Source organism: Saimiri boliviensis, chromosome 13 (assembly GCF_048565385.1).
Source record: "Saimiri boliviensis isolate mSaiBol1 chromosome 13, mSaiBol1.pri, whole genome shotgun sequence".
Classification (NCBI taxonomy): Eukaryota; Metazoa; Chordata; class Mammalia; order Primates; family Cebidae; genus Saimiri; species Saimiri boliviensis.
In genome coordinates, this window is record NC_133461.1 from 65030548 (window position 1) to 65046171 (window position 15624).

The window sequence follows — 15624 nt, forward strand, 5'->3', positions numbered from 1 at the left end:
GTAGGGCTCCTGCCTCACACCACTGTGGTGGGGAATAATGAGATCCTGCATATAAAGAGCAGCATACAGCCCTGCCTGAGGGGACTGTCTAGCTGTACCTATTTATTTGTCCACAACACCCTTGTCCTGGGTTCCCTTCATTCCAGCCGAGAAGCTTCAGCTTCTTTTATTGCTGACAGAGCCTTAGGGACAGCAAGAGTCCCCCATGATTTTAACACTGTCTTCCTAGTACAGTCCAGTCTTCCCTGGTTGGAATCAAGAGGTCAGCCCATCCACCAATCTCCTGGTTCCTGAGCCCACCTGAGCCTCATTGCCACACTGGGGAGCCTTGGAGCCCACGCTGGCCATGCCAGTCACAGAAGGCCAGCTTAGTGTCTGCCCCCTGCCCTGCGAGAGCTCTCACCTTCCTGTCCCAGGCTCTCCCTGTGCTGAGCCATCACCTGCAGCCACATTGCTGCTGTCCTTTGGATTCCCGACCCATCACCACCTGGACATTTCTGCTGCAGATCTCCACCAACCTTTTGGATGCCCAGGGATCTGTTCTTGCCACGATAATTGTAAAATTATAAAATGTTTAAATTTTCCCTCTCCTTAATAATACAGGCCATGATCTTTTTCTTCACTTTTCTTTACTGTTCACATTCGACATATTCTGTTTCTTAGGATTTGTTTTGTTCAATGGAAAGAGTAGACCCTTCTCCTCTGGACACTGGCATCTCTCTGGAATATGCAAGAGAGCTCAGTGGGAGCCTTTGGACTTGGCTATGGATAGCTGGGCTCAGTTTACCATTTCTCTCAGCCCACTGTTCCCGGCTCCCCTAGGCCCACTTCATTCAACCTTGCCTGTTGACACCTGGTCACACCTAAGGCTGAGCCCACACCTGATGAAACCTCCTTGCAGTACAGGTGCCCCCTGCTCCCCAGAGTCTGTTAAGACAACCAGACACTTCTTCCTCTGTTTTCTTCCTCTGACTTGCTCAAGCTTTGATTCTAAAACTGGAAATTTCCTTAGTCGTGTTTTTTAGTATCTGTCATCATCGTCTTCCGTTCCTAAAATCAGAACTTGCAAATCTTACAAAATTTTACATTTCCTACAAGTTGGCTTCATGGGAGTCCCCTTCCCCTCCCAAGTGGCAACAAGTGGCTCCTGCCATCCCCACTCTCCCTCCCCTCTCCCTGCTTCGGAGTCACACCCCATCCTTTGAGACCCATGGCAGGTGCCTGACTTCAACAGTGCTAGTCCTGTTGCTGCCTCGCCAGTCAGACCTAAGCTCTTCCTGACTTTGACTTCACAGGCATCCTCATCCATCACTTACTGACCCTGGCCTTCAGACTTTTCTTGTGTATCCGCAAAAGAAGTTTGAAGAAATTATGCACCCGCTCTAAACATTTCAGCTTGATACCTAAAATTTTAATCACATGTTTATGTAACTGTATTTCTTAATAAGAGACAATATGATATAATTTGAATAAATATTTTATGATATGTGACATTTTTAAACTGCCTTACAGATTCAAGCATATCAAACCTGAAACAAAACTCATGAAACTTTCACTTACGGGTTTCATTCAAGAAAATTTGGCTCTCCTAAAAAGCATTCTGATTCTATTTAAAAGAATAAATATGGCCAGACGTGGCACTGATGCCTGTAATCCCAGCACTTTGGGAGGCTGAGACAGGTGAATCATTTGAGATTAGGAGTTGGAGACCAGCCTGGCCAACATGGTGAAACCTTGTCTGTACTAAAAACACAAAAGTTAAGCCGGCATGGTGGTGCATGCGTGTAGTCCCAGCTACTCATGAGGCTGAGGCAGGAGAATCACTTGAACCTGGAAGCCAGAGGTTGCAATGACCCATGATTGTGCCACTGCACTCCAGCCGGGGTGACAGAGAGACTCTGTCTCATAAAAAGAAATTTTAAAAAGTAATAAATACTACCAACCTCAACTGTTTCAGTGGTTCTAAGTTCAGAACATCTTAACATAAGCCAAAATACCAAGTTTTACTCCTAACAGAACTGTTCAGACAGGGAAGTGAGTTTCTGGAGCCAGTATTCCTGCCCAAACCTGGGCAGGAATACTGATTTTTACAGCCGGGCAGTGCCCCGTGGTCATATTTGACACAGGTGGGTTTTTCAAGTTTATGAAAGACTGTTGTGAGGCTGGGCACTGTGGCTCATGCCTGTAATCACAGCACTTTGAGCAGACAAGAAAGGCAGTTTGCTTGAATCTAGGAGTTCAAAACCAGCCTGCGCAACATAGTGAGATCCCCATCTCTACCAAAAATACAAAAATTAGCTGGGCTTAGTGCCTGTGGTCCAAGCTACTCAGGAGGCTGAGGTGGGAGGATCGTTTCAATCTAGGAGGTCAGGGCTACAGTGGGCCGTGATCATACCATTGCACTCCAGCCTGGGCAACAGAGCTAGACTCTGTCTCAAAAAATAAAATAAATAAAATAAAATAAAATAAAATAAGAACAAACAAAAGAAAAACTATTGCATATGGAAGCTGGAGGCTCCTGCCTAAGAAATAAGTTTTGGCAGAGTTCTTATAGATACTAAGTATCTGGAAATTAATACTTTAAGAACTACTCATATATGCCTTAGATCATCTTTTTGTATCTCCAAGGGTATGCATAGCTCAGTTTGAAGAGTTTTTTAAATTTTTTTGAGACAGGTTCCCACTATGTTGCACAGGCTGGTCTCAAACTCCTGGGCTCAAGCAGTCCTCCCGTCTCAGCCTCTGAGTAGCTGGGATTACATAGGTTCGAGGTTTAAATGTCTCAGGATGATTGCCTTACTGCACTTTACATGTGAGTGTAGGCTGTTCTTGCGTTATCTCTGCCTTAGAAAATTGCAAGCTCCTGGGTGGTGGAGACCATGCGTATATTACTCACAGTTGCATCCCCACCATTCCTCACGGAATGCCTGGCATTTAACACTAGGCTGAGTGCTTTACTGCGGTGTGCAGGGGTGGCCACTCACACCCACTGGGGCCAGGACCAGTGGTATCAGGGAGCAAAGCTAGCTAGGCATGAGGCCACATTTCAATAAAAAAACATTACCCATGAAAAACAAGCGATGAAAAGCATAAATGAAAGACATTCAAAGATGGGCTTTATTGCATAAGATGAGTTCTCTGGTTCACGGAAAGTGGGAGATATTAAAAATTATTATTTCAACAATGTGTAATATTCAAGTAATGGGTGCCCTAAAAGCCCACACTTCACCGTGATGTTCGAGTTAGTTGTGGTGCCAGTGTGTTTTCCATGAACAACAACGAACTTTAAACATCATGAAGAAACAGGGAGCCTCGACTTGGGTCTTGGAAGAGTGGCCGGAGGAAGTGACTTTCTGACTGCTAAGCTGAAACCAGCAAGGAGATAAGCAGGCTTTAACCGACACATCGACACATCGGCAGAGGGAGTTCTTGTGGGAGGACGCTGGGGAGGAGTATGAGGGAGATAGGTGGTCAGCAAGGGGCAGGCGCCCTGACACGGTCCAGGCACAGACTGGGTTTACAGTCTTCACAGATGAGCCCTGGCGGACGGGTAAGGGATGGACTTGGGGGAGGCCCCATGTGGGCTTGGGGAGTTGTATCCATCCACTTGGTAAGTAGGTGAGTTGTCATGGTGGCTGGGACTTGGAGAGGGGACAGAAATGGAGGGGAGAAAAATGGGGTGTGCTGTGCTCTTGAAGTAATCCTGTGGGGTGAGCAGAGATGCTTGGGGGCTGGCTGTGCTCATGAAGTTGAATTTGATTCTGTATCAGTGGGAGGCCTTTGGAGGTGTTAAAGGAGGGAAGAGACCTGAGATCAAAACAGCTTTAAAGAGGTGGTTTCAGTGTGGTTAACATGGATTCTCTCCTGTTTTCTTCTTGCTGGGATTGTGAGGACTGTGTGGTACACACCTGCATGTTAGAGCCCTTCTGCGTTGCTTTTGATGTTCAAATGAAGCAGCATGATGCAATGGAGTCAGACTCCCGGTTCAAAAACTCAGCTGCATAGCTCACTAGCTGTGTGACCTTGGGCACCTTGCTTGACTTCCCTGTGCCTCAGTCTCCATCAGTAAAATGGGGGTAATAGGACCTGTTTCATAGGATGGTGTTTTCTAAATTTAACGCAATAGTACATGTAAACTACTTCAGGCAGGACCTGGGAAGTAGTAAGTGTTTAAGGGACATTAGGTATTATTCTATTTATGATGGAATGCCAATTTGTATTTATATTATCTTTCTTTACTTCAAAAAACTGAAAAATACCACTGTGAGCTTAAGAGACCTTGACTCCTCAGCAGCTCTAGTTAATGTGGAAAATATAGTTTATGGAAATTTAAATGTGAAAAGAAGGGGTACAAGTCATCAAGGTTTGAAATCATTTTTATAGATTTAGGGGTACAAATGCAGTTGTGTTACATGGATATATTGCTTAGCGGTGAAGTGTGGGCTTTTACTTGAAAGGCACCCATCACTTGAATATTATACATTGTTGAAACAATAATTTTTGATATCTCTCAGTTTCCATGAACTAGAGAACTCATCTTATGCAATAAAGCCCATCTTTGAATGTCTTTCATTTATGCTTTTCATCGCTTGCTAATGGTTAATGTTTTTTATTGGAAGAAAAATTTCTGCCTTTATTTTTGTTCCTTCGGGGCTTGGTGGAGACAAGAGTGGCCCCCTGCACCTTTCCTTCTCAGCAGAGGTCTCTGTGTCCCTGCCAGCTGGAGGAGATGGAATGGATTACTGGCCAGATATTATTAAAATGTCTAGATGTTACCTCTCGAGTGCTGTAGTCCCACGGGCGAACAACTGCTGGGAATAACTGTCTTGCCTATTGTGCAAACATCTGTAAATGCACCGCCACAGCAATTACAGTGGCTCCCACCCAGCCAGAAACTGCGGAAATCAAATGCCCGATCTTGCAGGTACACCTGTTCACACCTTGAGAGAGGGAGGCTTTTCAGAGCTCCTTGCCTGCTGTTTGGGGTTCCTTATCTTGGGAATGTATTTGTTTGTCCACTCTGTGAGCAATCCACGGTGATCTTGGGAGTCAGAGGTCAAAGGCAAAGCGATACTGACCTCCCATGCTGTTCCCCTGTCTTTCAGTCCTTCAAGAGTATGGGCGCTAAGAGGAGCCTCCTTATGTACTAGGCTCACATCCTTGGATTTGTGATGTTGGCTCATGGTCACTCAGACCCCGCCAAAAGCTGCCAAATCTAAATGAAGTAGCTGTTGGTGACAGAAAGGTCTACCCTTCCCCTGGCCTGGAGGGCACTTTTTGATTTTGCCAGGAGACAGGTAGCTGAGTAATATTTTATTGAAATCTCAGGAAATAATTTGAAATATGTGGAAAAGAAAAACAGGATTGATACATTCTTCATTAAAAACCTTATTTGGATGCCTTCCTTCTTCCATTTTCCACACACACACACACACACACACACACACACACATACACACACAGGATTTGAATGAACCTTTGGAAAAGTATCTTGAATCATCAGCCCCAAATCACCAATGCCCACCCCTGAGCAATTTTACTGTCAAGCCACCACAGTGGCCGGGTCAGGGAGGGAGCCACATGTGTGGCAGAAGGAGTGGCCGCCAAGCGTTGTCCGCACAGCACCTGGCACCTGCAGGAGCGGAGACAGGAGAGAGCAAGGCCAGCTGCACTACAGGGAGATGTCTCTGCCTGCACTTTTTTTTTTCTTTCTGGGATCTCTTCAGAATAATCTTTCTGTTCAGTTTCATTTTTAGATTTTAATACCAAATTCTTTTTGTTCTTCTGGATCCATGTATCTAATTGTAGCATTGAAAAGAACTTCACCTAGTTTATTTTTGTATCCTAATCTTTTTTAGTGTAGGTCAATGATGAGAAAATCACAGAAAGTAAGTGTATGTTACCAGCCACGTGAGCTACTAGTGCTTATAAACACCCTTTATTTTCAAGACAATGTGAATTTCGTTATATAAACATTTAAAAACCCAGGCCATCTTAACTGATGCCCAGCCCCAAAGGTGAGGTGGCATGTTCATGTTCGCAGGTGACATATTATGAATGGAGTTCCTTCTAAATCAGAGCAAACAGGATTCCGTGGTTCACAGAGCTAGTAGGCAAGGTTAGACTAGTCAGAAGATTCAAAATAAACAAATATTTGGCATTTCACAATTATAACTCCACAGGAGAGCACCTGATGGTTAGATTGGAAGGTGGAGCTGATGTCCTTGATGCTATAGATAGGAGAGATCTGAAAACACACCCAGACCAACCCCCACCCCAACCCAGTTCAGTCTCTTGCGTTAGGACATGAGAATTTTTAAAATCTCCACAGTAATGTTAATACACAGCTAGAGTTGAGAACCAGTCCCTCCCATAGAGAACAGTCCCTGGGAAGCTAGGATTGCACTGTGATTACCTAGGGTGATGGATTGAGCTAAGCTGGAAGCAGAGCCCTGGACAGGGAAACTGAGAGGAGTTATCTGTATAGTGCTTGGGAACAGCACTATACAGATCACTCCAAAGCCGTGCTTTGAGGAGAAAGTGATAATCATGCTCCTTCTGAAGAAATACTTGCAGACTGTGTCACCTTTCCATGAATAGAAGAGGAGGAAAAACTGTGTTTTCACGTTTCTCCAGATAATCTTAGAAATATAAGTTGAGAAAGGGAATCATACAAACATTACATCTTAATATTACTCAGTACCTAGTATGTGTTTAATATAACACTGTCATAATAATATGGTTTACACACACGCATACAGACTTACCATCCGTTCATTGATTCCCTGGGCTCCTGCTGCATGCCAGGCATTTCCTAGGTCTAAGAAAACAGCAGCAAATAAAGAAGGCTGAGTTCCCCTCCAAGGGGGTCTTACGCTGAGCAATCCCAGGATGTCGACTGGCAGGAAGTGGGAGTAAGGAATATGTTGGAGGCAGACACTCTAGCCTAGAGTGTCTCTGAGAAACCCCTGTTGCACCCTGAGAAGGGAGGTGGCTTTTCTCTTCCTGCAGGCACAAGCTACCGTGATGCTGGGACCTCTGATTCATCCATTAGAGCCATTGTCATCAGAACTATTTCTGGAAGTTTCTGAGTAGGTGGCACAGGCCTGTGTACCTAGTGAAGGCCCCTCTTTGATTCAGGGGTCACATTGGGCTGTTTGCGCAAAGATGGACTCAGTGCTTTTTTTTCCCTTGTGAATAAGTAACAAGCCGTTAAGTACACAATGACTGTACCTCTCTGCAAGCCAGAACTGTAGTGATTGATGGAATCCGATGTTTGCTTGTCCCCTCTGTAACCTTAGATTAAAGTCACTGAAATATTCAGCCTCTACATCAGGAGAATGGCACGCACATGCCAAGGGACGTGGCCAAAATGGCTGGTGGAGCTTTGTGGGAGGTGGTGTGCACTTCCCCAAAGGGATTAGATGTAGAGACATCAGGAAACCAAGTCAACTTTTATGGGGAGCGTAACAGTGTAGTCAGAAGCAGCAAGAGAGAAATGATAGGAATTTGTGTTGTGGAGGGAAGAAAAGGAGGCCTGGACAGGGAGGAAGGAAAAGAAAAATTACACAAGAACAGATTGCTTATTGGTCAAGAGGGATGGGGACTGACTGAAGGGCCCCTTGGATGTGTCACTGTTGTTCAGTGTCCAGGCCACAGCAAAAGGACAGCCATTAATAAACATCTTTAAATGCACGTTGTTTTCCTTCTGTTGTTTTGCTGTTTATTAAATGCCTGGGTATACGTTAATTCCAAGAATCCTCAAAATAACCTTGAGAGGTGTTACTGTGATCAGTATATAAAGAAAAAAGACACTGAAACTCATAGAGGTGAAGTAACTTGCCCCAAATCACACAGCCAGTTAAAAGGCAGAAGCAAATCTCAAATTCAAATATTTGAGCTCCAATTCTGGCAATCTGAAATGTCAAGATACTGTAGTACAATTGGGTTCTGGTCCTGGATGTGCCTGAACATTTGTATAATTTCACATATAGCGTGTGACTGTTCAAGACTTTGAAGTTGCATGTCTCTCATTTCCTTGCCTCGCTACATTTCTTATAAAGATTTCTGCTGTTACATTTATATCCTCAAGTATGCATGGGCATAAAGTCAAGTTTGGGGTTTTTAAAAATCTGGATTAAAAGAAATTTTAAATTCCAGCTTACTGGACCTGATTCTATCTATAGCACTGGCCTTTTGTAATATATATTTCCCTCTTTTTTTCCACACCATAAGAAAGAGCTTTTTCATGCTCAGATCCCAAGAGCTAAGGAAGTAGATGGCTGTTCGCGTTCTGCCAGGAATCTTTATGTTCAGTGAGAGGAAGTGCCACTGCTTAAAACTCTTAACTTCTCTCCCTTACTATAGAAAGTCAGATGGAAAAAAATGAATTAATTTGACAGATAGCACAGAATAAGAAAAATATTAGAAACAAGAAGAGGACATTTTTCCTATAGAGGCTCATTTCATTCTATATACCACTTCCCTGGGATATCTGCCAGTTGTTAGCAGAAAGAGTAATGTTACCTATTTTTTAAAATTTCACTCTTGAGAACTATGGAGATAAATAGCTAAATGATGGAGAAATAACTTTCTTTTACAGTAGCAGTTTAAGAGGGGTAAAAAGAGCTCAAATGCAGGTATTTGATGACATGAGAAAATTCAGCCACGAATGAAAAGTTTGATATTTCTATAGGCGCAGTTTTAGAAAGAGTTTCTTTTTGCATTGACACTAGAGGCCTGTGTCCAACTAAAAAGTGAGGGAACTGCATGTGGGTATTAGATTTATTTGCAAACCCCGGAAATTTTCCAGTTGAAACTTACAACAACAACAAAAAGTCCCTGTTGTGTTTTGCTGCAGGGCCAATGCAGGAGACCATCTATGACTTCTGGAGGATGGTGTGGCACGAAAACACTGCAAGCATCATCATGGTGACCAATCTTGTGGAAGTGGGAAGGGTGAGTGGACCGTCTGCTGCAAATGGCCATTTTGTTCCTCACGTAGTTGGTAACAGAAAGTAAGGCATGAGGCAAGCTTTTGAAGTATTATGTGTACTCCCCAAAACATTAACTACTGCAGCTCCTCCTATTGCTTGCTCCAGTTGCTTAAAAATTATCAGTAAACATAGCCTGAATTGCTTTCATTTGTTGCGATAGCAACAGACAGGAAAGGCACTCAAGATTTAAAAGCAGTTGTTATCCGGCTATATTGAGTGCCCCAAAATCCCTCTAAGCATGAATGCTGATTGTTGAGTGTCAAAACTCAATGGGTGCTGCATTAGACACGACTATATTCCAAAACTCAAGAAAATTGGCTCTAAAAACAATGTGCAGCTCTAGATTCAATCCTTAGATTAGAATTCCAGCATCTTCTCTTAATAGGCCTTTCCTGGGTCTCAGTTTCTCAAACCTGTAGAATAGAAAGCGTAATCTTTCCGAAGGTCTTGTGCTACCTTGTCAGTAGTAACTGTTTATGAGCACTACTTTTATTTAACCAGGAAACTGTTATATAGTTGTAATCTCAGTAGTGATATGCTTTAGGATTATTTCCAAAGTGAAATTTTAAAGTGAGCAAACACACAGTACAATTGCTTTATTTACAGTAAGTTGAATTCCATGGTTGTGCTAACCAAAGAGAAATTGGCATCATGAGATTTGCCCTCAGTAAAAGCAGCCTAGAGGTTATCCTAGAATTGAAATAATGGGACAGGAGCCATAAAAGGGTTATCTCTTAAGATTCTCAGGTTTCCATCATTCTCAGCAAACTGACACAAGAACAGAAAATCAAACACCACATGTTCTCACTCATGAGTGGGTGTTGAACAATGAGAACACATGGACACAGGGAAGGGAACATCACACACCGGAGCCTGTTGCAGGGTGGTGGGGCTAGGGGAGGGATAGCAGGGAGTGGGAGGATTGGGGAGGGATAACATTAGGAGAAATACCTAATGTAGATGACGGGGATGGAGGATGCAGCAAACTAACATAGCATGTATATACATATGTAAAAATCCTGCACAATCTGCACATGTACCCCAGAACTTAAAGTATGATAAAAGAAAATTCTCAGGTTTCAGGAGGCACAAACTAGGAAGGAGAAACACATTATAAATTCTCTCATAATGAGAATGTTCAGTAAGTAGAAAATATATACAATTCTAACAAAAATGGCACATTAACCTGAAAAATCTTCCTACAAACATCTAGAAATTCTAGATTAAAAATATAAATGAGTGTTTTAATTTGTTTATATGTATATCACATGAGTATGTAAATAAATTTTTTTAAATGTTTAGATTAGCCTTTAATAAAGACAGCAGCACTATAGTCCAGAAACAAAGTGAGGACTAGAGATCCTAGAGATCATAGCACTTGCATGCACCCGTAGGTGCCTGGGCAGGAGGATCTATGTGAGTCTTGGGGGAGGGTGGGTAGCGTCAATCTTTGTGATCTTGGATCTTGGGTTTTAAAGCCCACTGAGGGCAGGAAATAATGTGAACATGTACAGTGCTATGAATTTGGATGTCGACTGACACATAAAATCAAAACCCACAAAGAGTAAACCCTTGGAGAAAGGGCAAACTGGGGAGGTGGCGGGAGGAGGAGGGACGGGGAAGAAGAGAGAAGAGCACCCACCAGCCCAGGGAATTGACAAGGAAGTGACTCCATCTTCACTTAGGTAGGATCTGTGGGGGTAAGCACTTCCAGCAACTCCAGGATCAAAGTAAACACTTAATGAAATTAGAAAATACTTAGAATTGTGAATTACAAAGTATCATTATAGTATTAAAGTTGTCAGATACAAATAAAATGGTACCAGAAAACGAAATACAAGTTTTTAAATGTTGTTATTAGAAAAGAAGAAAGACCAACTAAGCATCTAATTCAAGAAGACAGATGAACAGGAAAAAGCCAGAGAAAGAAAACAGGAAATAATAAGCATGAATAGAAATTTATTAACTAAAAACCGTAGAAGCAATAATAAAGGTCAACAAAATAAAAAGCTGGTTTTATGAAAAGGTTAATAAAATAGACCTCTGGCAAGAGATCAGAACTCAAAGGAGAAAAACCACTCATAGCCAATAGCAGGAATAGGATAGAGATTTTTTACTGCAATACAGTAATATGAATTGTTTGATGAGTTAGGTAATTTTCTAGAAAAATATGACTGTCCAAAACTGGCTCAAAAAGAAACAGAAATTCTGACTAGATAATAATTATTTTAAAATTGAATTCTGGTTAAAAATTGACCCATGAAAATGTACCAGACTCAAGTATATTTATAGGTACTAAATATTCAAGCAACAGATGATTCAAATGTTGTAAATTGTATAAATATATAAAATTGTATAAATACATGCAAATATATAAATTATATAAATCTTGTAAAAACTAAGAGAAAAGAGAGCTTGCTCCCCCATTTCATCCTAAGAGGCTAGTATAGCCTCAATATCAAAACCAGACAAGATTATAGGAAAAGGTAAAATTATAGGGGCCACACATAGATAGAGGATATGAATAGACTAACAGGTCAGAAAGGCCAGATGTAAGACACCAAAGGCACAACATATTAAGGAATAGGATAGGAAAATGTATGACAGTAGGATTTATATAAAATTGTAAGACAAAAGATACAATAAGTGACCAGACAAGCGGGGCGGTACTATGGGGCTACTATGTAAAATTTAAAAACTTCCAGAGTAATATTTTATATACTAAAAGTATAAAACCCATTTCTTTCTTTCAATGATGTCTCTGCTGGGTGCCAGCATGGGAACACAGGTGAGCTGGCACGGAGCCGGCTATGGCAGGGAGGGCCACCTTCCCAAACTAGTACAGGATGCTGGGCCTTTCTTTCCATGGACCTCTCTGGAAAGAGGGAACTAGCAGTACTGTGTGTTCACCAGCTTGGGCTGCCATAACCAAATGCCACAAGCCAGGAGGCTTACTTACACAACAGACGTTTACTCTCTTCCTGTTCTGGAGGCTGCAAAATCCCAATCCGAGTCTGGCAGGATTCTGTATCTGGTGCGGGCCCTCTTCCTAGCTTTCATGTGGCCACCTTCTCCCTGCGACCTCACCTGTCAGAGAGAGTGCAAGCTCCGTGGTGTCTCTTCCTACAAAGACACGAATCCTGTTGGGTGAGGGCCCCACCTTAATGACCTCATTTAATCATCATGATTTCCTTGGAGGCCCGTCTCCAAAAACAGGCACACTTGGGGGTTAGGGCTTCACCATATGAGTTTTGGGGGTACACAAATATTCAGTCCATAACAGCCTGCTTAATGCGTAAAGATTTAATGAGTTTCCACATGTCCGGAGCTTAGAGAAGTTCTTGCCCATTCTGAGGACTCAATAATACAGCAACCAAAAAACCTAAGACCAAAGAAAAAGACACTTTTTTTCCGCACACCAAATCTACCTACTTTTACTATGAAAACATTAATGACTACTGGGGGGCAGGGGGGAAGCCAACTCCACCAGAAAGCAAGCTGCTTGAAAGGAAGAGATGGCCTTACTCAGTGGCCTCTCCCTCCAGGCTCAGGGCCCTGAGCAAACGCCCAGCAAAGTGAATAAAGAGAGTACCTCGCCATAGTGTCAAGGAGCACACCAGAGCCACCTCACGTAGCCTAAATGTTTCATTCTCTTTCATGTGCTTGTGTTTCTTCCCTGAAAGTTGTGCTCCAATCTCACTCCTTCATTCACTTCACACATCCTTGCTGGCCAGCCACATGTGATGGGGAGAAAGAGGTGCCTAGAGCCGGCTCTTGTGTGCCTTCCCTTCACAATCCCTGCACTCCCAGAAAGCTGTGCACCTACACACATGTTAAATATTTGCACTGGAGCTTGCTTACAAGACAGCCCTAAGTGAATTATTTTGAAAAGTAGATAATTGTTAAATAACTGTTACTGGATTTTTAAAAATAAAGGCACATGTATTTTTTGCTTAATTGAAATTCCAAAGCACACACCACTGTGTCTGGACTTAGTGGCTTAAGAGGTTAAGCTGATTTCATATGATACACCCTTTTACTTTAAAGAAACATGAGGACAGCATACTCTTTGGTTGAAAAGTCAAAAGAAGATTGTGCTGTAAAATTACTACAGCAAAAAGTAATAATAACACACCAAAGCCCACTGTGTCTGCGACATGGCACGTTTTGCAGGTTTCATTCAGAACAGCCTGGGTTTAGAAAAGGAATAAAAATGCCATGCAGTGGTGGTTGCTGTTCCTTCCGTCAGGCCCTTGGACTCGTCACGTTGAGGGTAGTCACTGTTGATTTTTATGACTGCAACTATTCCTTCTGACAAATAACCATGGAAAGTTTGTTTCCAACAAGGTGTGGCCAAAGGGGGTGGTGGTAACTAGGTTTCTGGTTTTACCCATAAATCTGTCTGTAGATTTAAAGTAACTCAATCATTTTAGGTCTGGTAAGCTTATTAAAAAAAGAAATCCTTTCAAATCCTTAGCAGGTTTGTGGGGACATGGGTAGGCTCTGAAGAGGCCACACCTCGTTGCCATCAGCCCCTTGGATGGGCCTGACTTCAGTTAGTAATGAAATGATGGCCTGTCCTTGAAATGTCTGGCATGATTTTGGGGTTTCATCAAGAGGTCATATTCCCTCGTGGGAAAAGCACTCGCCTTGTTCCGGGCTGTTTCCCATTATTAATCCTGCACTTTTGTTTACAGATAGCGCCTCCATTTTCCTTGCTTAAAAACAACAACAAACAACCCAAGAAATCAAAATGACATGGTTTTTAAGGGCAATAGCTACCTACTTAAGATGTGTACTGTGCATGGTGCGTCCTTCATGAATTAAGCATGAGCTAGGCGAATATGTGTTTGTTTACACAGACTTGCTGCTGATTCATTAAGGCAGAACTGGGGACCTGCTTCCCCCCATTTTGCCCTGAAGCGCTCTGCATTAGGCGGCCCTAATTGCTGGTGCTGGAGCCGCAGGGAGACCTTCCCTGTCGCAGCACCTGGTGCAAAAGACACAGATGCTGCACTTCCCTCCAGCGGGGTCCCCAGTACATCTGCCAGGACCTGTCATTATCTATGACTTCCTTGTCACCACCATGCCTCCCCTTTTAGTCCGCCTGTTCTGGGAAGGGACCCTTGTCAGTTTTCCTGGCACCTGACGCTAGCTGCACACCTGGCATTGAAATGGCGCTGGAACGTGTTGTGATTGTTTTCCTCTTTAATGAACCCACCTGAGGGATATTTAGGTTTTTTTTTAATCCAGTCGCCTGTTTCCCAGGCATTCCCATTTATACCATTTGTGTGGAGATTCAAAAACTCTATTGTGGTGTTGAGCTACTCCATCTGCCAGAAGTCTTATAACCAAATCTGCAGGACTCCCAAAGGAGACTTTTGCACCGGTAATTTAAGCTAATGATTTCTAAACATATTTAGTCCGTTTTATGAAGACCTCATTAGAATGTGACTGTTTATTAAAAATCCAAATGAAGTCTCACAGTCATTTAGGAAAATTATTGTTGAGTCACTGTAAATAGTTCTGATAACAGATGATAAAGTGTTTTGGAGCTGAGAGAAGTGGGGACCGGAGCTGTGGACCTCTATCACAGTAGGGGATGGGAAGAAACCACCGACATGGATTCTTGCATATTGATCTACCCAAGGAGCCTGCCCTAAAATTCCTTTCACAATACTTCTCACCGAAAGAGTCATGAAAGGAAAAGTTTATGATGAACACTAGATGTCAGAACTAACGACTTTCTAATTCGCATACAAGGAAGGTATATTAAGAGTCCAAGTAACCCTCTCACATCCAGGAAAAAACATCTTTTCTGCAACAGCAACCAGACCCAGGATCAATGAGAAAGCAAGAAAGAGGCAAGGTTGCTCTTTTATAAAAAGCATGAAAATACTGGTTAATTACAAGAATAAAAATATTAGTAATCATTTTTACTACAAAATCTTTTGAGTTATTCCCAGACATCAAACTCATAAGAAAGGGAAGAGGGAATTTGTTCTTATAGACATTGCTGACAGTTTTCCGTCTTGAGTGCTCACTGTTACTTTAATCGATCCTTTTTCATAAACTGGTATTTAAGATTGATATTTTGTGACCTGTGTAATTACAGTCTTAGGCTTTGAATAATTGATGCTCATTCAACAAACACTCCTCGTCTTGATCTTCTGTCATCCTTTCACCTGTCATAGGGCTGAAGCTGACATAAGCCTTACCTCCCTCCTGCGTGTTACACCTGGGCGTTTAACTGCTCATTGGCTATGTCTACCTCTGTGTCCCACAACTGGCACAAACCAAGCACCTCAGAAACTCAGCTTGTCCATTCATCTTCAGACTCCTGGTCCCCACTACCTCTTCTTATCATGCAGGTTTGAAAACAAACTTCATTTTGTACTCAGCCCAATCCAGTGCCAAGCCATAAAAACACCATGTGAACAGCACACCTGCCTCCTCTTTTCATGGTGCCTGCACTGCAGCTTGGGAATTCACAGTCTTTCATATCAGCCCCAGCAGCAGCGTCCACACTGGTCACCTTGTGCTGTTGTGGTCTCAGAGACCAGAATGGATGCCCATCATTAACTAAGACAGAAAGGTTAAGGAAACAGAGTTACCTACAGGTCGAAAG

General features: G+C 42.6%; 1 protein-coding gene across 12 annotated transcripts in view; it reads left to right on the forward strand.

Annotated features, from left to right (window-relative positions):
• PTPRM (protein tyrosine phosphatase receptor type M) overlaps positions 1–15624 on the forward strand; it is an 836104-nt gene that overhangs the window by 767980 nt on the left and 52500 nt on the right. For all 12 annotated transcript variants that reach the window (XM_074383756.1, XM_074383758.1, XM_074383757.1 and 9 more), the window contains one exon: positions 8861–8958. In XM_074383756.1, coding sequence (XP_074239857.1) covers positions 8861–8958 — 98 coding nt within the window. The remainder of the gene's footprint in view (positions 1–8860; positions 8959–15624) is intronic.